The sequence below is a fragment of the Eurypyga helias genome, unplaced genomic scaffold (assembly GCF_000690775.1).
Source record: "Eurypyga helias isolate BGI_N326 unplaced genomic scaffold, ASM69077v1 scaffold44445, whole genome shotgun sequence".
In the NCBI taxonomy this organism is placed as follows: Eukaryota; Metazoa; Chordata; class Aves; order Eurypygiformes; family Eurypygidae; genus Eurypyga; species Eurypyga helias.
In genome coordinates this window covers 10464-34694 of record NW_010250339.1, presented here as the reverse complement: position 1 = coordinate 34694, position 24231 = coordinate 10464, and the positions used below count along the sequence as shown (strand labels likewise).

The window sequence follows — 24231 nt, the reverse complement described above, 5'->3', positions numbered from 1 at the left end:
TTCCTAGCCAGAACACTTCAGCAACATAACAAGTAGTGTAATGCACTGTAGGTATTAAAAAGACATTCGTGCTACGAGACGAAACCATTCAAAATAAAATGGGAAGATATTCTTTGCACTCAATCAGGAGCACTTACATTCAGAAGGATCTCTGAGCCCATGCACGTCTCTAAGCTTCCTTCAAACCCCAGTTTCACAAATCTGATGATCTTTGTTCCCCTGAAAAATCATACACCTTGGTTTGTCCTTGGCCTTGTGAAGGTTATTTTGAGTGTGTGTACTGAGAAGGTTTACAAATTGTTTAGGTTACAAGGGTTCTCATTGGCAGCTGGCAGACCCCTGCAAGCTTACAGGTGGCCCACAGACTCTGTGTTGCCACCACTTGCTTGCTTTTCCTGGTTTCTAGCCTTCCCACAAGAGCAATCGCTGTGGTTCCCATGAGGATATTATTTAATCGCACATGGGCTACTCTAGAAAAAGTGTGAGAACGCCCGATGCAGAAAATTCAGAGAGAAGCGAATTAACACTGGGAGTTCAGAAAAGAAGCTAAGCTGTTAAAAAAAAATCCAAGAAAGTAACAATTGGTATTTTCTGCCATGAACCACTTCTCTTAGTTTTAAGTCAAGCTTATAATCACTAGCTAGCATGTGAAACTCAAAACTGGGAGTGGGCATAGAAGAGTAACTTTCGTTTTTTCAAAAAACCGTATATGAAAAAAGTTAAAAATAAACTTAAAAACCCCTTAAAGTCTCCCTTCCTGATTTCTAAAGATCCAGGTGTTCATAAAACACAGCTGCCCTGATGTCAAGAAGGCTGCAGACAAATGCCCTCAAGGTGTACAGTTATTCAAAGGAGCAAAGTCCATCCAGTGCAGAACTGGTCTGTTCAATGTAGTCTGATTATCCATGGCAAGATGGCCCAGGGGACAAGAGGAAAGGTGGGGTGGAGGAGAAACAAAAGAAACTTCAAGTCACTTTAGATCTCAGCTGCCTGAAGACTTTAGAACATCAGCCTCCCATTGGTCTGCCCACTTGAAAACATTAGAAAGTCTGTCAAGTCCACACACTATCTATGGAAAGGAGCACGTTCCTGGCAGAGGGCTGTCTCTCTCACGTGCTCAGCTTTCCTTTCAAACTTAATTTTATATATATTTATATTTTTATATATATATAAAAAAGCACTTGGTTTCCAGGGGCATTCATAATGAGGTCCACAGTGTTTAGAACTTAAAATTCTTTTTCTTTGTTTGGAACAGTGTTTTAAAGTTTTGTTTTAATTAAAAGACAGTCTTAAAGCATGTTGGACTTCAAAAACATGAGTTTGTTCATGTCTTCTGGACTGAGTAGCCGTCTCCTTTTGATTAAGAGAGCCTGCTCACACATATTTACACACTCACTTCTGGCACCAACAGCAGGCACTGCTAAGAGCCAAAAGGCTAGCTTGGCTAGTTTTGTATGCTTTTGGGTAACACACGACCAGTACTGAAACAGGTCAGGGGTGGCCTGGAAGAGAGGTTCTTGCAAATAATCATAGACTTCATTTTTCCCGAACCAATCTTCTTCCTGAGCTGCTGTGGCTTCCCCTCCTGCCCGAGGCTTCTTGGTTGAAGGTTCAAATTCTGTTTCTTCTGCCCAGGACTCTTTCACCTCATTGATCAACTCACAGACCTTGCCAATGATCTCTTCGTGCTGGTATGGTGGGACAGGCCGCAGCTTCTGCTGAGGGTCTAAGATCATGGCTACCTTGTGCGCTGAATGAACTTTGAAGTTCTCCTTCAGCGCCTCCAAGAAGAGGTGGCAGAGTTTGCTGACTACGCCAGCATCGTTAGCTTTGGAAGTGAACAGTTTCTCCAGTTTGACGTAGGTGGGCAGTACCAGCTGCAAGGTGGGCCGGCTCTCGTTGCTCAACTCAATCACTGCCTGTTTCACCGGCGCCAAAATGGCTGCCAGGTTGCTGAGCAGGTGTTTGTTCAGGTTCTGGATGAGGTTCATCTTCTTGGCCCTGCTGTAGAACTCGCAGATCTGCTCATAGCGCTCGTGGACGAGCAGGAGGGAGTCGGTGACCGAGTTCCAGCAGGGTGGTGGAGAGGTCTCTTCCAGGGAGCCAAAGGTCTCCTTCGAGAGGCCCGTGGATCCTGCCAGATCTTCACAGACATTCAGGAGCTCGATCACTTCGTGCATGTTGCGAGCCTGTAGTGTTCGCTTGTTCAGCACACTCTGCACCACTGAGTTCAAGGCACAGGCCGAACAACGCAAGCACATGCCTGCCTTGGAGAACGCAGAGGAATTGACTTTGCAGTCCGTGACGTACACCGTCCTGATCTCCGACATCACAAACTCCGAGAGCACGTTCTGTACCCAGTGGTGGATAAAATCACCATTGTCTCGAATGTCTACACCCTTAATTCCCAGGACGTAACTCTTGATGTGGTTGCCTTCCACCTGATAAGCTGTCAGGATGTAGCAAGAATCGGGGCCGATGCTCTGTGAGTGGCAAGTGACACCGATGCCGAGGCATGCGTTGCTGCCCAGCGCGCAGGTGACTTTCACCTTCACCTGGTTGTACATCCGAGGCAAATGCTTCAGAGCCAGCGTGTTGAAATTGCCAAGGATCTCAGTGACAGAGAAGGCACCATAGCGAGCTCCACTATCCACCAGTGTCTGTGCTAGCTTGATGAATTCCTTCCCGCTCACCACGCTCAGAGCCCCAAGGTCAGTGCACATCACCCTCAGGAGCCTCTCGGCAATGTTCTGCCGCTCCTTCTCTGGGATTGCGCTGTTCCCTACCGAACCGCTCGCGGATGCTGCAGTGAAATAGAAGGAGGAAGAGAAAGCACCAGATGAGAATTGCTCTTCTGCAAGGGGAGAGGGAAGGAAGTCACAAAACAATTCTGAGAGAGACCCAAAGAGGTGGAACATGCCCAGATGATGGCAGAGACATCTCCAACCCTGGACTGGAAATCCCTCAAGGGTTTCTGGACCGAGGAACCTCCAGGCTCAGGCCTTGCTCTTGCTTAGAGCAGCAAGGAGCTTATCTGCATGCCTTCCCTGGTGTGGGGACTGAGACAGGGCACCCACAGTCCAGTGCCTTAACCAATGGCATCTCTGGTGTTCGCTGAGGAACTGCCTAGCTAAGTTATAATCATGTGTGCCATTCCACATCCACATCTACAGGCTGGTGGTCACAGCTTAGCCCAGCTGGAAACCTGGACATCTTTCCATTTTTTTGAGCCTTTCCTTTGTGACAGTTATTTTAAGAGGAGTTGCCTCCTCCATCATCTCAAACAGTGCTGAAGCCCTGGTTTCCATTTCTTCCTCTGAACTCCAGCAACCTCACTTTTTGTGTCTGAATTAGGGCAACAAGAATGTCATTTTTGGCCATACCAGAACACAAAAGCACCATGGTTTTGTATCACCCTTCCCCCAAGCTGCTCAGTTCAACTTCTTCGGAACTGATTTCCCACGGGGCTGTATTTTACCTCTTCCCATGGTGAGGCACAAGCTCACAGGAGGAGCTGGGGATAAAGTCAGACACTGTCTGCTTCTCAGCACAGGGAGTGACACATTATGCCTATGTTACATCATGATGACTGGATTGATTTTGTAACACCAGGCCAGGAAATTGGACCTTGGATCAAAAATTAACTTTTCCCAGGAGTTCCCAGATTCATCTTCCTTACAAAACCTTTCCTACCACCTCCCCAGGGCTCCAGTACTTTTTGCATACGAATGTTCCTGTAATGGAAATGGCGCCCTGCTCTGCAGGATTGTGCATGAATTACAGATGAAATCCAGTGCAGTCAGGTGAGGACAAGGGCCTTGTGCAATGCCCACCGCTGCTGCACCCTCTCACCCTCTCTGACAGTCCAGTTCAAAGCAGACAGGTAAGCCCCGGTCAGAAGAACAAACACTGCTACGTACTATTGTTGGCGTTATTTCTTTGGAGCTGTGGTTTCCACTTTTCTTCAACAACAGCTAGAGGTGATCTGGGCTGGCTAGAGGCAATACTGTTCTCGTTGTCAGCTGTGGGGCAAGAGACAGGGTGGTTAAAGCACAGAGAAGGGAAAACAGAACCCATCTGCTTAGCATTTACTTATGGTTCCCCTAACTAAGGTGACAAATGCACTCCATTATCTGTAACTTTTAGGCAGTTTTCAGTGAGATGACACAATGCTGTCAGAAATCTTGAAAATTGTTGTTGCACTTGCAACCTATCACCTCCCAAAACGTGGCTGAAATGACACTGGCTTTTTCTGTGTGTCAGTGACACTGATGCGATCAGCACACCTTGAGAAATGTCTCCCGATCAGCTGAAGCTGCACACCAGGAGAAACAAGTCGGGACTTGTGCAATTTGTTTGCTTTTGAAATGAAAGCAGGTGTAACAAACATTTATCCTTCTTTTGCCTCTTTCTGCACCACAGGTGGCTTCCCTGTTCATTACCATCAAGCGCTCCAGTTTTCGGCTACGCTCAACTCCTCTGTACCTGAGGATCTTATTACAACCTTCATCTACGGCCTCCTCCCACCGTGGAGAGGGACTATCTCCTCTTGGGCTGCTCACTGCTGCCTCAGACTGGAAACAAAAAGGAAAAAACCCAAGTTTCTGGAGTCCATTCCCCCTGGATCATTACTCCCTCTGGCTCCAAGATATCAACTGCCCCAGGAGTTTTTATGTCCATGCTCCCATTTCTACACATGTAACCAGGGAAAACACTTCGGCTGCCAATCTGAAGGAAATTCAGTCAAGACCAGTAAATTGTGTATTATTTTTTTCTTCCTGTGTCCCAAGAACTTCTCCCCACCCTCTAGAGGCAATTTTCTAGTTCTTGGTATGCTTCACTATGAAATTGTGCCCTGAAACAGACTGTGAAGCAACAATGTGAAGGGCACAGTGAAGAGAGGGGGAAGAGGAAGGAGAATGATGGAGAGACTGGTGATGAGGCTGAACAGAAGGATGGACAAACAAGGAAGACAAAACAGGTACTTTGCTCATCCCAGCTGGACTCATCTCACCCCATTTTGGACATCTATTAGACATGCCTCTCTCAAATTGGCCCTTTGGGCCTCCTTTTACACTGGGTAGTGGAAAACAGGCTGAAGTGTGATTCATTCACCCAGGCAGAACCAGATGCCTCTTGCAGTGTAAGATCCACCACACTCTGCAGTCACCTGGAGTCAATGACTGCTTCTCCACTGATCATGAAGGGAGTCCAAACGGACCAGCTCAAGTGGCAACGTCTACAGCCGAGGCACACCAGCACGCAGTGAAGTGAATCCTGCCCCAGTGCTCCAGACAGCAGAGCACAAATCAGACGAATGCCTTATTAAAGCACACACAGGACTGCTCTGCAGTCCATGGTGATCTGGTACTGGGCAGAGCAGTGGGCTGCCCATAAGTACGAACAGGAGAGGGTAAAGTTGCTCTCCTTTGTGTGTGGCCATGACTTGGGAGAGGGGAGATCAGCAAGGATCTAGAGACAAGCAATGGTGTGATCAAAGTCCAGTGTCCTCTTCCTTAAGAGCAAATCCTCTCAAATTGGAGCAGCTCTGCATGTTAACTGCCTGGGCATTCAGAAACCTCGCTGGTGAACAGCCACAGACTGCACAGTTACTGTTAGGTCTGGACACTGTGTTGGCCACAGACTGGATCAACACTCAGGAGCAAACCAGGGTATGACAGAACCAGGGTACACTCTGGGGCTGCCTCGAGGACCGTATGTGCCCAGGGAATTCCCTGGTTGTGGTTGGTACCTGGGGAGCACTGCCATGCTCAGGACTGCCAGAGAGGTTGGTCTTTGCAGGTGTGGAATAGACATGAGGAGCGGGAGGTGCTCCAGTGGATGCCAGCGATCCTATATGACACATCACTTTTTCCCCAGCACTTGCCTAGCCCAAATGCTCTTGAGCTAATACCACCAGTGTCCTCACCTCCAAACATCTGTAGGTAGGCAAGGGAAAAGGCTGGATATTGCCTACTAACTTTGTTCATGGTTCAGGCCTTTGTCTTGGTGAGGGGCGGGTGGAGGGCGAAACCCTCTATATTTCATCCCCCCAACTCTTTTTATCTGTTTCATAATAACAGGGGATTTATTATGTACAAATATCCTCTGGCATTCAATATGGCATTAATGAGATTTGTGCATTTCAGCCTCATATTCCTTATCATGCAGTCTGTGAACTACACAGATCATGGTTCTTTAATTTCTCTTCATGCCTCCAATCCTTTAATCCAGGTTCAGCCTAGTCGTCCTTTTATTTTTTTAGCTCTAGATGGTAGGAAAGACATTATATGGTAGCACTCGACCTGAACAAAGTACTCTAAAGGGAGTCAAAGCTGTATATTGTACAGTGTAATTACAGAACAAATTCCTTTGCCTGGTGTTCTGCTGTTCTATTTCTGCCTTTCAGCCTCCAATTTACATTCTAATTGCTTCTTCTTATTGTGTAGCTGCTTTATGGAGCTATAATCTCCCCTTATTACCTCCTAGCCCCCAGGCTCAGCCCTCCGAATGACTCAAGAGCAAGCATGTGCCTGCCTTTGCTCCTTGAGGCCAGCAGTACATCCCTGCCTCCGTCACATTTAGTTGGAAGAGATGAGTCCTTCGCATCAGACACAGTAAGACGAAGTGGACTCCCGAACACATTAGCTGAGGGAGTATTTGACCCACACGAGCTTCATATATCTCTGCATCCCCACAATGAAACATTCCTTGAGCCAGGCATATGGACTGGTATAAACGCCTACTGTGCCAGTGTCACCAGCATGTGGATTCTATGCCACCAGTTCTGCTGACGACTGCAAGGTCTCTGCACCCCCACACTTCAGAGATGTTGTGCTGATGCAGTTTGTTGGACATGGAAATCCCCAAACTCTGACACGCAACAAACTGTGAGCAGAGTAACCACAAGTCCGGTGTAACCTCCACTGCTGCTATGCTCCAGTACAATATCCAGAACCGGACACCCACCGAAGCTGTCTGTACCTTTCACATCTCATTTTGGCTTGCCTCATCCCATGCCGCTCGCCCCCAGCTGCACAGGAAAGGCTGCTGTTCCCGCCGCAGAGAGGCACGAGCACAGGACTGGCAAGCGCCAGGCACAGAGATGCCAGAGCAGGGGATGGCTGCTTTCACAGGGGCAGCCACGGTAACGCCTCAGAAAGCACTTACGGAAGCTTGCTGTCACTGTACCTGTGAGACACTTGGGGGGAAGCAGCCCAGCAGAAGAGTGACTTACAGGGCAGGGAGAGATGAGAAAGCACAGAGTTTAACAGGAGTAATCCTGAGTTGGAGAGAGGGGATTTCTGCTGACATTACATGAGTCGGATCACTGACACCTGCTCCCTCCAGCCCTGTTCTGTGCCCAAAGTAATCCAGGTGAACAAGCCTAGAAGTCATGGGTTATTTGTAAAGAGAGAAGGAAGATGCTGCAGACAGCACTAGCTTTATCATTTTCAACAGCTCACACCTTGCCAGTGAACTGCCATTCTCCCCTTCAACACCTCAGCCTTAGTCCCTCCTCTGCAGGTCTCCTACTCAGTGTCACCAAGAGCTGTCACTCAAAATGCTGCATTTCAGTACTGGAGAGGAGAACAAGAAACAGGAGGGTCAGGACATAGCTTGGAGGCAAGCAGAAACTGCCAGCGACAAACAGCAAGAGCTGACCCTGACACCACACAATGACGACAGCCACTGCCCTGCGCGGAGCTTCACCGCTCCTGGGTACATCAATACCCAGCTTATGACTAACAGGAAGTAACATCCACAAACCTCGTAACATATTATAACCAATCACCCTAAATGTCTATTTGTAACATCACAAAGATGAAAATAAAGTAGCTGCTGAACAACACACACAGCCTTCTCCAAGATCGGCCAGTGAGAACTGAACCGGAACAGAGGAACCGCATGGATGAAGAACTCAAGGGACACTCACGAAAATTAGGACTGAAACTAAAACACAGAACAAGAGCTTTGATTTGAATGACTGTTACAGAATGGAAAATATGATTTTCCTCAAGCCCCTCCACTCAGGGCTTACCTGTGAAGTGAGGAGAAATGCGAGCACTGAACGTGTATCTCAACAGAGCAGCTGTCTGTCAGAGATGAATTAATCTGCACACCTGTGTTATTTCACCTGAATTTTTAATCAAGAGGGAAAAAAAAGGAAAAAAATCTGCCAGTGTATAAAAAACCCTGTTTCTGCCTTTTAGAACATCCTGAATGCTGTCTTCGAAACAGTTTCAGCTTTGAAATTTTAAAATCGCCTCTTATGTATTGAGATAGGAAACAAAAAAGGTGTCTTAGAAACAAAGGAGTGCAACTACTCTTCAGTTTTCTTTTGTATATAGCTGAGAAGGAAAGCAACACAATTGCTGAAATGGCAAATTCTCCTTATGAGAACACATTTCAGTCCTTTGCAGAACTCCAGGAGACACAAGCCCAGAAAAGGACTCGTGTGGGCAAAGGCTCTGCTGCCCTGCAAGCACTTGGGTTTGGCTGGTTCACTCAGAACTATCCTTTTTGCAGGGGGAGAGATTTAATGTGCTGTGACCCATTAATGCCTATGCCACGAGCATTCCCTAGACACCTTTGGAGAAAGGGAATGAGTAGTTTGATATGCTCAGTGCTAGCGCGGCACGTTTCCTCTCCGCAGGGAAAGCAGTAGTATTTCTGATGTACCCTGAGCCTTGCATTGTTGCAGCCACTGCTGTGTCCTCCAGCCTGAGTATCTTTTTGCTGCAGGTGAGATTACTGGGGCTTTGGAAACCGTGAGCACAGAAAGCTCTATTGACACACAACGGGGTCAACGTCAGGCATCAGCGCAGAATTTAATTCTCCGCTTTAAGCGAGTCGAAGTGCCCAGCTTACCTGCATGGGACTGCATGTGCTCCAGGAGATTGTTATAAAACTGGAACTGGATTCCACAAGCTCCACAGGTGTAAGGCTCTGTTTGGGAGAAATCAGTTCAGAAGAATTATACAGAGTATGCAGGGAAGCAGCACACGTGCATACTTCAGCTTGTACAGTAGTGAGACAGCGCCTTAGGGCCCGGTCCTTGTCACCTCAGCCCAGGTGGGCATGTCAGTGGCACCGAACTTGCAGGGCTCAGTGATTTGGGAAGTACTAGGGCACGGCACTGCTTCCTGGGCTGGTGTCAGGCACTGTTCCATGTGCTGCAATTTACTGCCATAGGAAGGCCCGGGATGGCAGAGGGACAGCTTGTGCGCTAAAGCAAAGCACCTGCCGGTGTGTATTCTGGGGGGGGGGCTTGGTTAAGCTGCACAAAGACTCGAGAGGCTACCCACTGACCAGGGTTTACTGGCTCGTGCCTGCTGCAGGCTGTTTTAAGCCTATCTATGTTCTTTTTAAGCCTGAAAGCAAAGCACTGTGAATTAATTTTACATCCAGTTCTGTTAAATTCCAGTCGCTGCTGCCTTTCCTGAGTAAGACAAGGAGCATTGGGTTGTGAAAAATCCTGTTGCTCAGAAGCTGGGGCATGGAGAAGTGCCATGGGGGAACTCAGCTCGGGTTTTTTGCGGCTGTCAACAAGTGCAGTGAGTCTGAGGAATGGTGAGTGCCACTGGGCTGGGCAGCAGCAAGTTGCTGGCGTAAGCAGAGGTGGAGGGAAGAAGCACAGAAATCAGAGCTGTGCCAGAAGGCTGAGAGCAGAGCAGGAGAGCCATGTTGCCAGAGTAATATGGATGAGCTGGAGTCAGGAAAGAGCTGGGTGCAGAGCTCCAACATAAGCTGAAAGATACATTTATAGTTATGTCCTAACAAGCGTGTTGAAAGTGCATTTTTTCCACCAAATTAACCTAATAGCAAATGTTTGCAATTGCTCGTTTAAACAGTTAGTTGGGTGCATTAGTTGACAGATGTAATACCAAAGTACAGTGGCTGAAATACGTGAACACTGCCATTTGCTTCTGTAACTCCAGATACACCAGCACACTGCCACCACTTATGCTGTGGCATTTTGTTCTGTAACAGCAGAATGGACAAATGCAAGCATTTGGTATATAAACAACTTAGCACATAAATGCCTGGCACACACAGAGAGACTACTGCTACAATATACCAGAAACCTGTATCTAGAGTCAAAGGGAAAAACATATTCTGCATCAATAGAACCTAAGACATCTAGTGCACACAAGCAAAAGTACCAGCATCCAGGATGGAAGAGGCAAAGTACAGGAAAGCACAAGCCTGACTTGGCTATAATGTGTAAGATGTCTATCTCAGTAGCAAAACCCAGAATTCATCAGATGGCTACAGGAAGCTGTGAGGGAAAACATAAGAGACCATGAGGGGGTTGTATAAGCTGTACTTCTGTGCCATAAGGTTAAACATCCTGCTGTGCCTTTCCTACAGAACCTACAGCCCTCGGCAGTGATGGAGCCAGCTCCGTCTCGAGAAGCTGTGCTCAATGTACTGCATTTTCTTGTGATGCTGTGAGTTTTGCTGTGATGAGGAAGTTTGGAAATACTGTACTTAAGTAACTGTGCTTGTAAAAAAAAAGAAAAGGGAACACTGGCAGCTGCGTGGCACGCAGGAAATTTCAGGATTGGGGGAATTAACATGGACTGGCTGTTTCTACTGAAATCATCAGTAGTGAAATAGACTGTTGTGGTAAAATGCCACAGAAGGTACAATGTAATCTAGTTGTTCAGACTCCTTTTTTAATTAGCAGAGAGGAGAAGACTCCACAGGGGTGCAAACCATCCCCCTGATACGTATTTCAGTGTCAGATGACCTGTGTTACAGATGCACCCATGTGCTGCACATGGAGCCTAGACTGCTTGGATGGAGGTGTCTCAAACTAGGCAGGTTGACTCCCCCTTTGATTAATCCAGTGCAAGAAATCACGCTTCAAAGAGCCTGCTAAATGTTGCTGACAGGTTCCTGGCAGGGTCAGAAGAGCTCTGGTGCTGCAGGCAGGGCAGATTACAAAGCCACCACCCCTGTTGCTTGCCCCACTGCCTTGCTGGGGCCCCTTCCCCTGCAACAGAGTTGGGTGAGCGGAATGTGCTGTACATCTCAGGTGCTTCGGAAAGTCTGAGATGTAGAGATGTCGCACCGCGGCTCCCTGGGACACTTTCAGGTCTCCGTGTGCCATTTAAACACAAGCAGGCACATGCATTCCCTTCTGCCATCTCTGCCGGTAGTAACCTTGGCCAGGGAAAGTGGTGGTGGATCAATCCATCCTTCACTGCAGTTCAAGGGCTTTTCTCTGCTCCCAGACAAATACACAAACTCCACAACTGAGCAGGTTTCCAAGCAGCCCCCAGAAGAATGACTCTTCCCTAAGGTCAGTTACAGGGCCCCTCACTGGGAAACAAATCACTCACATATATCCAGCACTTGCCAAGCAGCATGTTTCTCACATTCACTTTTCTCTCCTGTTTCACTACATCCTCACATGTCCCTCTCAGCTTATTTTGTCTCACTGAGCTGCTTTACCTTCCTCCTGTTATATTCTCAGCTATTTTAACACCATAAAGTCGTGCTGTCTTTCTTCTAGCTCTCGTCTTGCCTGACTCCCCTTCACTCCCAACTGGTCTTTTCTGGGTTCTACCCATCTCCATCCATCATGCAGTGACCACCACGGTCTCCACGGTTCTTCACCCCAAGGTCCTCCCTCTGCCACTTTGATGTACCGCATACTCAGTGCACTCAGCCTCCACATGGTCTCTCGTTTGTGATTCTTCTCAGAAAGACCCTGGCGCTATCCATCCCATTTCTGAAAGCCTCCCCTTCTGTTCTACCACAGAAATGTCCACCTCTGGAAACAAAATCACTGTCTACTTTCAAAAACTAATTTTGCATTAGTTTTTGCATTTTCTAAATACTTTTCAGACAAAGCATACCAGAAGTCTACGGTTCACCACAAACATGTGTTAACATAAAACTAAGGATAAAATTTAAATTCATTAACAATTCAAAGTCTTTCCAGGGGAGGAGGGAAGGGGTGTTTGAGGGAGGGGGGAAGTGTAGAATCCCTGTGGGAATGAATGAACTCGCTTTACTTCCCAGGGCTTTCTCAACCCTCTTACTTCGGAGATTTCAGTTTCTCAATCCCTTACGCTCCACAGAGCAGAGAACTGGGAACCGTCAGGCCAGCTGGAAGGAGGGTGGGATGTATCTGTGCTAGAACAGGGAGAAGGATCTGGAAGGTGGCGAGAAGAAAGGCAATCTGTACGTGAAATCGGGCAAAAGCTGCCTCTGGAAAAGAACTGCTCATCTGGGCTGGGGGACACAGTGAGTAAATCCACCCCCCCTTCGATTTGAGGCTTGCAACTTACAGGTAGATTAACCGGAAAGGTTACTAAAACTGCACCAGTTCACACCTGCAGCCACAGCCAGAGCCCTGAGCTGTCCCAGGCTGGTGCAGGACATGGGCTACATCACCCCAAGATCCCACCATTTCCTAGTGTGCATGTAGGGCTGCCACACTCACACAACCTTCCTGCACACTTGGATCTCATGGGAGTAGAGGATAAACTCACCAGTTCGCATGACAAGCCTTCCCTTCCTTCCCTCCCCTTGTTCCCACAGCTCACTCCTAGTAACTGCTGCTCAACCTGAAGCAGCTGGGTGATGGAAGGAGAGGGTGAAAATGGCCCAAGGCTCACCTTACACAGCCACGGAAGGTGGAAGGAGGCAGGTAGAGAGCTCACCAAGGCTGGTTTCACAGCACTCTCCCTTCACAGGCCAAAATCCCCAGCTTTGGTTGCTCCTGCTTTGTTGGCCAGCCGTGACCTAGGCACAAGGTCCTGCAGTTCGCCCGCAGCAGACTCTGGCCTCGCTACTACTGCCTGCCACTACTGCATCCTACAAAAACTGTTAGCAAATCAGCCATTAAAATCTTGCAACCCTCAACCCTAAGCCTGTAGCGCCGCATTCTCACATGTCACTGAACAGCTCAGAAGATGATATGCCAGACCAGCAATCTCCTACCCACCTCAGGAAAGCAAGCTCTTCACACAGCCACGACCAGAGTTGCGAAGCTGTGGCAGCAGTCAGAGATGCTGCCGCTTTCTGCAGGTCTTGGGATACAGCTTGAGCTCTCCCATGGGTTCATGTATGGCCACAATGCACAGGAGAGCCTGTGCAGAAGCAGGGAAATGGCTCTGCCTGACCCCTGACACATGCTGCTGGGCTGGGAGACTTGCAGAGTAAGGCTCTGGGCACCTCCTATCCTCCATGTTCTGCCTCTTCCCACACATAGCTGAGCTGCACGCATGAGGCTTTGCTGCAGAAGGGGAGAAACAGGCTCTGAATCTTCACAAAAGGCTAAGAAATCATGAATTAGACCCTCAAAGAGGTCAGGCTGCCACGTGATCCCCTCTGTCTCTTCAGCTCCATGTTGCTGCTATGCATTTAGAAGTTTTCTGCAAGCTTGTAGCCTAAATTTGGCAGTGAAAAGTCTATGCATGAAGCAGCCAATGTTGTGGGTGCCTGCCCACACAGCGCTGGAGAAGGGGAGAGGGTACAACACACCTACCCTGCTCCCCCACCATCTTCCATCTCCATCTTCCTCCTCTGGCCCCTCCTTCCTCACTGCCTGTCCCATTCCATGTGTGGCACAGACCCAGCAGGTTTTTCTCTTGAGCCGTGCTAGCTGTCACTGTGCTGCCTGCTCTTCCCGCTGCCTGCCATGCAGTCCCCAGCGCCCGGGAGACGGCCAGCTCGGAAGTGGCAGTGCTACCCTCCCCGGTAACCTGAGGACTGCACTGTGCTGCGCCAGGATCCTAACTCTGGATGACGCTTCTGAGGCAAAATACTTGAAAATGTGGAAGGAGGAGGAAACCACTCTGAACGTGTCCTGTCTGCCAGCAGAAAAGGGCTACTCTGCAGCCAACTGATCTCAGTGGAGTCTGACTCTCATTCACGACTTTTCCCACAACACAGGGGTTGTGCAGTGGAGAGCACAAATCCACTGCAAGCAGTGCCATTGGAACGGCAAACACCTATCCCAGGGCACTTCCAACAGCCTCTTGCAAGCTGTCTGAAACTCAAGCATTGCAGCATCCCCAAGCCATGGCATTTCATACTCCGACCAAGCACCAAAGAGCTTTCCTCCCCAGAGAGACATCTGCGTGTGGTGCAGTGGGTGTTGGCTGCTGAGCACAAAGCACTCGTTCTCCCCAGAAGCACCCAAAAAACCAGACTTCCTCTGTGAGCCAGGTCTTGCTCTGCTCTGAACAAGACATGCCATCATGTCACCCTTACAGGCTGCCCAGGTACTCCCTGAAAACATCTCTACTGAAGCCTAAAGCACCAGCAGCTGCTGAAGCCTCTTCAGCCTCCTGAGTCACACAGATCTAACACAGCTGGTGGCACAGTTTAAAACAACTTTCCCCAGGGCTATTATTAGAGACTTTTATTAGTGCTTTATATATACCCAGTGAAGGCTTCAGAGCAAGGCAGTGGGCTGTACAAGCCAAGACAGAGAAAAAACAGCATCGGTGCTCAGGTTAAATAAATCACTCTAATTCCCATGTTAACTCACTGCTACATCTAAGCCAGGGAAAATAGCCGAGGCTGGTTTGAGGCCAGGAGTGAACATGAGCTGAGAGCTTTTAACAGAAAGCTTCAACAGAAACCACCCTGAGCTGCCTGTGCACAAGTGAAACCCAGCAGCCAGCTCAACAACTGATGGCAGCGCAGGGAGCAGGCCCTCGGGCAGCTCTCTCCTCTACAGAAAGGACCCACATTTCAACACTTCTGTTCACATTTTGATGAAAAACAAATGCAGAAGAACTGTAAGGGAAACTTCTCAGCATTTTCACCCAAGGTTTCCACTGACTTCAGCTTGAATAGCAGTGTAACTGCATCTTCCCATACCTTTGACAGAAACCAGTGAGACAACACCTGCGACTCAGCAGCCGTCTCCTACAAAAACGCCATCACACACCATAGTAAGTGCAACTTTCTTGAAAACAGAACTTTTCACTTCCACCCATCTCAGCTAATAAATGAGGTGCTGCATAAAGAGGTGCTATGAAACATGCTTTATAAAGGGCAGTCCTGAATGCATCACGGCTGTTACATTTTTTGGCACGAAGTTCAATGTGAACTCTCATGTTCTGAATAAAGCTCTCACTTCTCAGATGTATAAGTGGGAAAGAACAGGCATCCTCCGCCACCGCAGCCATGCTCAGGGTGCAGCACTCAGGGCTGTCCTACGCTAAGGGACAGCAGTCCTGGACTATGAGGCTGGCGCAGACAGTATCATCCCCAAAACCCAGACGTAAGCCAAGCTGTACCGAAACACGCTGTAAGGCAAAGGAAGATGATCCACCTGTTGCAAGAATCAAGGACATGGGGCAGAATCTCAAGCAGAGACCACACACATCTGCCCATGTCAGCCCTGCTCTCCTTCTCCTGAGCTTGCTCACCACCATGTACTGGGCTCCCATTTCTCATCCGTGCTCTCAGGCCAGAGGGAATTGTCTCTGCAAAGGTGTTCAGTCAGCTGAGCCATGAAGACAAGTTTTCCTGCGTGTAAATGTAACTTAAACATGGGTTCATTTTCAGAATTCAAACCGTGGTCTCTCAGAATATGTATTATTGGTGTATTTCACAAAACTTAACTCCCAGAAGGCTGTGAGTGCAAAGGGGCTAGGAGCCACACACTGCACAGAAACACCCTGAAGGATTTCTGCTGCATTTAAATCTGAAACCAGAGCTACAGAAGGGAGGCATTTTATTCTCTGACACCTGGACCCATAAGAAAAAACCCAGTAATTCATGAAAAATGCTAAGAGGGCAGGCCAGCACGGCTGCAGGGTGGAAGTCCCTGCCTTTGCACACCAGACATCCATCACACTTACTTTGTAAAAGCGGGAAAGGATTTGAAATCAGGGGACTTGCGGTTTCTGCAAAAAAGAAAGAGATTTAAATATTGAGATTGGCAGAGACCTTGCTGCATGCTACACAGCTCTGCCTATCTGCTGACTGATCCTTAGCCTTCCTCCACACTTCCAGATTTAACTGTGGCAGGATGGGGGTCTCCATTTACTGCAAATTATGACGTGTCCAGCTGTGAATCAGGGCTGGGAATCTGCGCCTTTCCTTCCCGTTTTGAAATGTCCAGAATTTTAACATACACTCCATGCTACAGTAATGGAAACAGTCAAGTCGGGAGGGCCAGCAGAATAAAAGCTAAGGGGGCAAGAGACAAATGTGTTTTTTGGGGCCCCAGATGCAAATTCATCATGCTGCTTCCTCAAACTGAAGCTGCGTAGAAAGAACAGGGTGTTTTAGCCTCATTGGATGATAGACCAAAGGTGAGCGTTCCTAAGCAGAGCACATTTATACAGGCTGACAATACACATTTTCTGTCAGGTACACCCTGCATTGCATCTCTTTAAGGTAAAATTCTTCTACTGCTGAAAGGAATGGAAACAACAAGCCCTTGGTCAACCGGGGGCCATCTGCATCCACCCCACGGTGCAGGGGAGCAGAAGCGGTGATTCTCAGCCCCTCAGACCCTGTGCAGATTCCAGGTGAGGCCCTTTAATGTCCAACCCCAGCAGAGGGGAAGACACCATTAGCATTAATCATCAATTCAGTGTATTTACAGAATGGTCCCAAGTTATGAGCTGACACATCACTGAATGAGGCTCTCAGGGCTGACAGACTTGGACTGGTTTACTCGGAGGGAAAGCTTGCCTCCTTAACCTCACGGGGCAAGCACAGTGAGCCTTCGTACTCACTATTTCAGCAAGATGAGGACCTGAGCTATTGCCGAGGGCTTCAGCCGGCAGGGCCAGCTGGCAAGAAATGAAGATGAAGGCATGGATGATGCTTGGCAAAGACATGAATAGACAGTGCTATGGAAAGGGTATACATGGAAGGCACCAGCAGGATACAGAACACTGCTGATCGCTTAACACATTTCTATTAGCCAGCGTGGCACTACAAGTTCTAGTTGTAGCTGATGGGGTCTGTACCTAGAGGAGGATCTTCACTGAGACAGGTTCCTAGTCTGGTCCTACTGAGCAGCTGAACAGGGCAGGCTCCTCTAGGTACCACTCTTCCACTATTTTGCTTTTGCTTTGGGAAGCACTGTACTTGTCAGTGAACACATTGAAGCTCACTGGCCCTTCCCATGGCTTCACGCTTTCAAGGGTTCTCTCAGCATCCCAGAGGCGAGTAAGCTTTTGAGGACCAAAACCCGACATTTTACTGTCCCCCCAGAAGTCAACTTGATCTGGAAGAGGCACATAGCAGTGGCATATGCCACTTAATACACCGCAGTGAATTCTCAACACACTCTCTGGCTGCTTTCCAGCCAGAAGTGCTAACGTAGTCTCCTCGTTATGCCCAGTATCTTAAAAAAAACACTGTCAGTCTGCAATAGGAGTTCAGGCCACTTGCTGAACATTGCTACTACAGTATTTTAAGTGAAAGACGACTGTTGGGATTTTTCTGGTCTTTGTTTTATTGGCCTTTTGTTATCCCTGCACTGAAATGTCCCTGCCCCAGCAGAGTCAGCTCCACTGAAACTGACTCACAGCCACTGAAATGACATCGTTTGAATGATTAATGATAATTTGGCTTGCTTTAGGGATTTCTCATCTTTCACTCCACAGAATCACCAGGCAAAACTGAAACAGAAGTTCATCTTTTTCTGCCCATACATTGGCCTTTCAGGGCCACATCCTGTCCAGCTCAAGCATGACACAGTCTCTGTGCCTGAAGACTGCAATCCACAGCTCCTATCACCAGCTGTTTGTTCACAGTTTTGCCGACTACTCACACTCTTGTCTTGATGTATTGTCTCAATGTCCTTCCTTGTGTCCCAGAGCTCGAGCAATTGGCAGGATTTCACTCACAGAGACTTGCTGCTGAGTGGTTACTTTAACCCAGATATCCGTCTTCCTGTCTACAAGTTGACTGTTCAGCATGACAAGTCTGGAACAACTTAAATGAATGTGGCACCAGAAATAAACAGTTCATTAGTGGAAACCTCAATTCCACACAAATGCCCAGTGGATGCAACAACTCATGTTTATGCAACAGAATAAAGCAAGTTTCTTAACTGAAGCCTGTCCCTGTGTTACCCCTTCTCTAATGGTGAGAACTGCACTCCAGTGGCAAACCTTCATCTGGGCATGTAATTTTTAACCTGCCTTGGAAAATGCTGCTCTATGCATGTGCAATAGTGCTGCCTCTTGGTCAGCTTTATCTGTGCTCTGCACACCTTAGTTATGACAACGTGGGAGCTCACGTAACAACTCCCCCCCCTTTTTCCTCACTCCTGAAACTTGGTCGTTAGCAGGCTTGGACCTCTTCTGCTCTTCACAAAACAACCAACAGATGAGAAGGAGATTTACCAAAAGATGAACCACTTGAATGGGATTTGTACTTTGTTCCTCAGCCCAGATGACATAACCTGTAAGACAGTTGGATGCATCTCAGAAGCCAGAGGTGCAGAGGCTGGCTGTGCTCACATCATACTGTAACCAACAGTTGAGAATTATTATGCCCCAAGCATTAAATCTGCACTCATTCACCAAATTCCTAGCCTAAATGTCATGTGTTCCCAGAAGAAGTTCAACCAGATTTGGATATTCACTGGACTACAGAGAAAGAGCAGAAGCAGATGTACAGCCAACAGAGAAGGAGGAGGATCCCAGTGTCTGTAACACACCTAGCTGGGAGGAGGAATATCCCAATGTCTGTAACACACCCAGCTGGCTCCTCCCATATGTACACCACGACCACCTGCACCTTCAGTGCAAACCAGCTTTTTTGGCCCAGTTGGCAGTTTGAGGAACATCCCTACTCTGCAGTGAGATCATCCATCAACCCCAGTCTTGTGAACACACAGTAATGCTGACAACAGTCTCAACACATCGATGCCATTTGCTGTGTCCTGGGAGCTCGGCAGCAGCCACTGCCGGGTGTCTTTGTCTGGCCTTCCATTCAGGTGCACACCAGGACCCGGCGTTGTAAGGGCGAGTAGGAGCTGAACTCCTGCGACTACTACAGAAGTTGCGTAGGGGGCACAAGCTGACAACACATCTGCTCCTGTCACCACCAAAGCTTCCGAAGAGTTCTGTATCACGACTTTAATGCTGATTTGCACTCTGCCTTTTTGCTGCTTTCCATAAAACTAACGGTTAGCGCTGCTCAGTCACTAAGACAGACATACTACCTATTTCTGCTTAAGAGACTGCCCTGTTTAACACATGCTAAAAATACTGGCTTTATGTGGCAAGCGGTGAATGAGGCATTTCTAATTATCCTTATGCTTGAACTAATTCTGATAACTACAACTGGATGGGAATTAGGAACCATAATATATTGTAGGATGCTGCTTATGTACATTTTCACTAGCTGAACACAACTATCAATGTGCTGCATGCATAGGAAAATAAGGTGCACTACTGAACAATGTTTTGGACTTTGAACTGATTCACTAAAAAAAAAATACAGCATGTAAGATCAGGATCCCACTAAGCACATGTTTAAAATTTGCTCCGATGTCCTTTAAATTTTGAGAACTGGCACTTCTCTATCTTCTCCAAAAATTTTTACTTCTAAATTGAAAGGAGAAAATGAACTTTTTTTGGTCTCAGTCTTACCTCAGCTTGGCATGTATCGACTCAAAAGAAGTGGTTATTTGCCTTGCCCCTCTACCCAGTCTGAAATAAATGCTGCTGGAAAGAAAAGCTTCCCTGTGTAAATACGAACGAAACACACTGACATTTTAAAAACCGTAAATGCTGAAATTTGTTCCACTGGAACTTATGACAGCAATAGTTACCTAATGCAGCAGATGAAATTGAGACATACTTAAATCAACCTTGAAAGTGTAAAATACTTCCCAATTCCCTACAGTTTTAAATGCTGTCTCCTTCACCTTCATAATATCCCACAAGTTTAGACATCAACAAATACTGGAAATTTCAAATAGTTTTTTTCCTTTTGATGGATGTATTTTAAGGTACCTAAACTAAAGAACTTTTTTTTCCTTTTTGCTTAGCATTTTTTTCTTCTTGAAGTCTTGCAGATTCCTTCATCCCTCCTGGCCTACAGCTGGTGCCACCACACATTCTTCTTCACTAAGGAGTCATCCACAGCCTCCAAAACAACAGATCGAGGCTGGATTATGCCGTAAACAGCAAGTTAGAGAAGGTCATTGCTCCTGAGACTTTCCGAAGTCAGACAAAAAGTGAGACAATGGAAAGATCTAAAAGCTTGGGAAGTAAAACGTGGTCACACATGACATCACTGCAGGGCCAAGCCCGCAGAGTCCCAGACATGCTGCTCTGCTCACCCCAACATGCACATGGTGGAAGAGGAAGGCAGCAAGCCGCCGTTACTGAATGCAATACATGTATTGGCCCCTTTCTGGGGCTTTTTACCTTCCCAGGTTCAGGTTGATAATCACTAGTTTTTCAAGAAGAACATTTCACAAAGTGGCCTTCAAGTATTTTTTTGAATAGTACAGAAAACCTCTGCACATGTCAAGACTCAGCAAAATGACCATCACCAAGGAGTGTGTTCTTGAAAGCAGCTTTACAGCATCTTAGGTGATTAACCATTTATGCATCACAACAAGCCAACTCCATCTTTCAGTATCAAGTCCTGTCGTTCTCTGGACCTTGCTTAGTTCATCTGTGAATAATCGCAAGCTTCATGCAACTTGGGACCTCTGTGCGGGCTGCCCACGCTCCAGGGGCAGCACAAGGAAGCAATCTGCACATTTTAGCGGGTGCTATTTTTAAAACACTGTGAAACTTCCAGGTTTCATCAAAAAGCAAGTTTAAGGGGCTGTGAAAACTCTTTCCTGTTAATACGAAAGCCAATCTCCCAGTCATGAGGCGGACGGCAGCTGAACAGTCCTTCTCCATTCTTCCCTCCTGGGAAAAGGACTTTCTGCTAGCAGATGGACCCAAACAGAGCCACAAAGTAGCGTTTGCCCTGCACAACAGGAACTCTTGCTGCTTACCGGCAGCAAGATGCCAGGTTACTCATACAAGGACACCAGGTACCTGCACTCATTATGACAAGGACTGGGGCTATGCACAGGGAAGAGACATCTGAAATCCAACATTTTCCCTTCTACGTATCTCATTCCCACTCTGGACTCCCTACAGCATTGCTTCCAAGTCTATTTTAGGTGGGTTTAGTTGCTGGCCTTCCTGCTCTGCTTGTCCTCCCCCTCACTCCAGACACAAAGTGGTCTGTGGCACAGCGAGGTTTTTTAATGTATCCAGCTGTGTGGCCTAAAAAAATACTTCTGCTCTGTTTGATAACACTATAACTGAGCCTGTGACACAAAGCTCCCATCCACAAAGAGCACCTGGTACAGGGAATCAAACCTTTAACGAGGCCAAGCCACACAGCTCTCAGGCTGTTCAGCTGTGACCTACGCCTACCTCCCAAACCTGGGGACTATTCTTTACAGCAGCAGGAGTTTGGTGACAAGCAGATGGGAGTGGAGAGGACAGAAGTGACTGTCCTTCTGTCATTCTCGACCACATTATCACCAGCTGCTCCCCTGCCTCTGTGAGATCTGCTGGCTGGAGCACAAGAGGACACGCCAACAACGCCAGGATTACTCCCAAGAGTCCACATCACGCATGTGAACACTGAGCCACACAGTTTGTCCCACCTACTCAGACACAGCCACGGAAAGAAGGAAAATGGGGAAGTAAGGACACGTCAGGTCTTCAAAAAAGAAAGTTACTGAGAGCTCTGCCTGTTCACCAGAGCATGCAGCTGCCTGCAGAGCTTCCCATGGCCCCTCTAATCACCAGTGCCATTCACAGTGTGACAAGGTGATGCTCACCCAGGCTGCCATCCATGAGAACATTTAGACTGACTCCTGAGAACACCAAGAAATAAAAGAAATGGCTTGGAGCTGGAAAAGAGCATACGGGACACATCAGAAGCTGCACAAAGATGGAGTCAGGGGGGAAAGCAGGCTGAGGAAGGAAAGTGGATGTGGGATAGATAAAGGAACTGGGAAAAAGGAAGAAGTTTATACCACCCCATGCACCAGCCTGGCTTTGAGGAGTGTCTTAGCTGCCCAACGCAGCAAAGAACTGCTTGCAGCCAGAGCTCAACTCCCCTCAAACCAGCTCTGAGCAGCTCACTCAAGTTCCTTGGGTTTCCTGACTCAAACAAGTTTAGGTGTGCATCTTGCAACTCACCTGCAGCCTGCCAGGCCCTCGACTAAGCCACTGAAATAAACTAACCATACATGTGGTGCAGACAGAAACACTTCTTACAACGAAGTAAGATGAGCAAATCATATGAAACTCACTACTCAATTTATAAGAATTTCTGGCTTTGTTTTGATTTTTACGATGAGATTTTACTCATGTGCTTTAAATGCTGCAGTCCAGATAAACAGATTCAGAAGGATGAGTGTGATGTGAGCTGGTACAAGGAGATGGCAGGGAGAATCTGTGAGTTGTGTCACAGCAACAATAGGTCAGTATTTAACAGCAGTTCAGACAGAACTAAAGTCTTGGACTATACAACACAGCCACTCTTTTCTTGTGTGTGCTTCTTGTCAGTGGTTCCTAGACCCCTCCCATGCTAGAGGTTCATTTCCCCTCCTGCAGCTTTCTTGGCTTTATGGACAAGCTGTTTGATATGAAGAAAGGTAATTGTGTCATTCCTCTGTAGGCTATACAGGCCTTGACAGGGATAAAAACGGAACAATCTAAGGCTGCTGCTTTCAAAGGGCCCCAGAGGAGTCAGGAATCCAAATGGTATATTGGCATTTAAAGACATACACTTGAAGGCTTTGAAACCCTTCAGAAAACCCACTCATTCTACCCACAGAAGACAGGACATGAGGAGCAGACCTGATGAGAGGCAGGTGGCCAATTTCAGAGCAGCAAGTCAGGTCAGTAACTCTCGGCAGTCAGTGAACTACACTGTTTGGTGTCATGTCTAACAGCCTAGTTGGGTTGACTGAGACAGACTTGGCCAGCCCCTAAGGACTCCTGACTGCCGCTACCCAAGTGGAACAGGAGTGACGAGTACGAGGGCCTGAAACACAGAGACAAGCTCACCTGATGGGTTCTGCTTACACCTCTTTTCTTTAGGTTTTTCTGTCCCCGAATGAACAGCTGTAATTGTGGTGAATGCTTGGATTAGTACAGGATTGTTCCCCCAAACATAACACACAGTATTTTAGTAACAAGCAACTTCTTTCCCATTCACTATCACCCGCTCTGCTACCGCATGTAGGTTGTCCAACACCACTTTGTTCCCCTTCAACGTGGTTCCAGAAAGCCCCTTACTTGCTTCAGAGGCAGACATAAACCCCCACAACAGATGCTGTGTAACCCACTTCAGGGAGAAATCCCTTCCTTTACCTGTCCATTCCAGCTAGCAGCATGGTGAACACCACATGTTTTGGAGCTCTTGAATGGGGAATGGAGGGAGGCCAGACTCTTCTTCTGGCAAGTTATTTATCTCTGCATCAAGATGCTGAAATTACGTTCCATCTGGTCTGTCTGCTATGCTCCAGTTAGGGAGCATAAGAGAACAGCAGTGTCCCACTTCAAGGCAGTGGGATACACTGGCAGGATAAAAATCTTGCAAAGAAAACTCTACAAATTGTGTACCTAAACAAAATTGTCTCGGCCAGTTACTACCACTTGGACTTAAAAGGGAACTCCAGAAGTGGGGTAAATTTGAATTCGTTCTAGCACATGTATTCTGGTCCAATACCTACATATCTGATAGGCTGTGACCTCCGTGTAGCAAACGCACAAACAGCTGGACTTTGGTTACAGCGATGTGTAAATAGCATCACTGTAATATCCAAACAGCTGCCCTGCTCACAGTGCTCACACTTCTCTTGCTTCTTGCGAATGGCTTCGCTCCACAAGAACTTCACCGAAGCACGAAGAACGAGTACAATCCATATTCCCCTTTTTCTACCTCTTTGCTCCCCACTGAAAAGCCTGTACCGAAGTACACAGACCTTAGGAGCAGGATCCCCACACCATCATTTTTTACAGGTGCTGGAGTGCCTGAAACCTGGGGAGGACTGAGAAGAGGGCACTACCCCAGGAAGGCTAGCTGCTTGCAAGCTGAAAGAAGGTACCCCAAATATATGAACAATCACCGATCACAGCTGAATCCTGCTCTGGAGAGGGGCATAGCAAGCAACAGCAGGAGGGAGTGAACACACTTACCGCTGGAGTTCTGAGAATTGCTGTTTGTTTCTTCAAAGTTGTTTTG

At 47.6% G+C, this 24231-nt stretch overlaps 1 protein-coding gene across 1 annotated transcript in view; it reads right to left on the bottom strand.

Annotated features, from left to right (window-relative positions):
* Nucleotides 1-771: 771 nt before the first annotated feature.
* ZNF618 (zinc finger protein 618) overlaps nt 772-24231 on the bottom strand; it is a gene marked incomplete at its 5' end in the record, with an annotated part of 27104 nt that continues 3644 nt past the window's right edge. The window contains 6 exons of the mRNA XM_010151645.1: nt 772-2803; nt 3921-4022; nt 8872-8949; nt 15840-15884; nt 23052-23108; nt 24186-24231. The exon at nt 24186-24231 is cut by the window's right edge and continues 35 nt beyond it. Of these exons, the coding sequence (XP_010149947.1) occupies nt 1290-2803; nt 3921-4022; nt 8872-8949; nt 15840-15884; nt 23052-23108; nt 24186-24231 (1842 nt within the window). The remainder of the gene's footprint in view (nt 2804-3920; nt 4023-8871; nt 8950-15839; nt 15885-23051; nt 23109-24185) is intronic.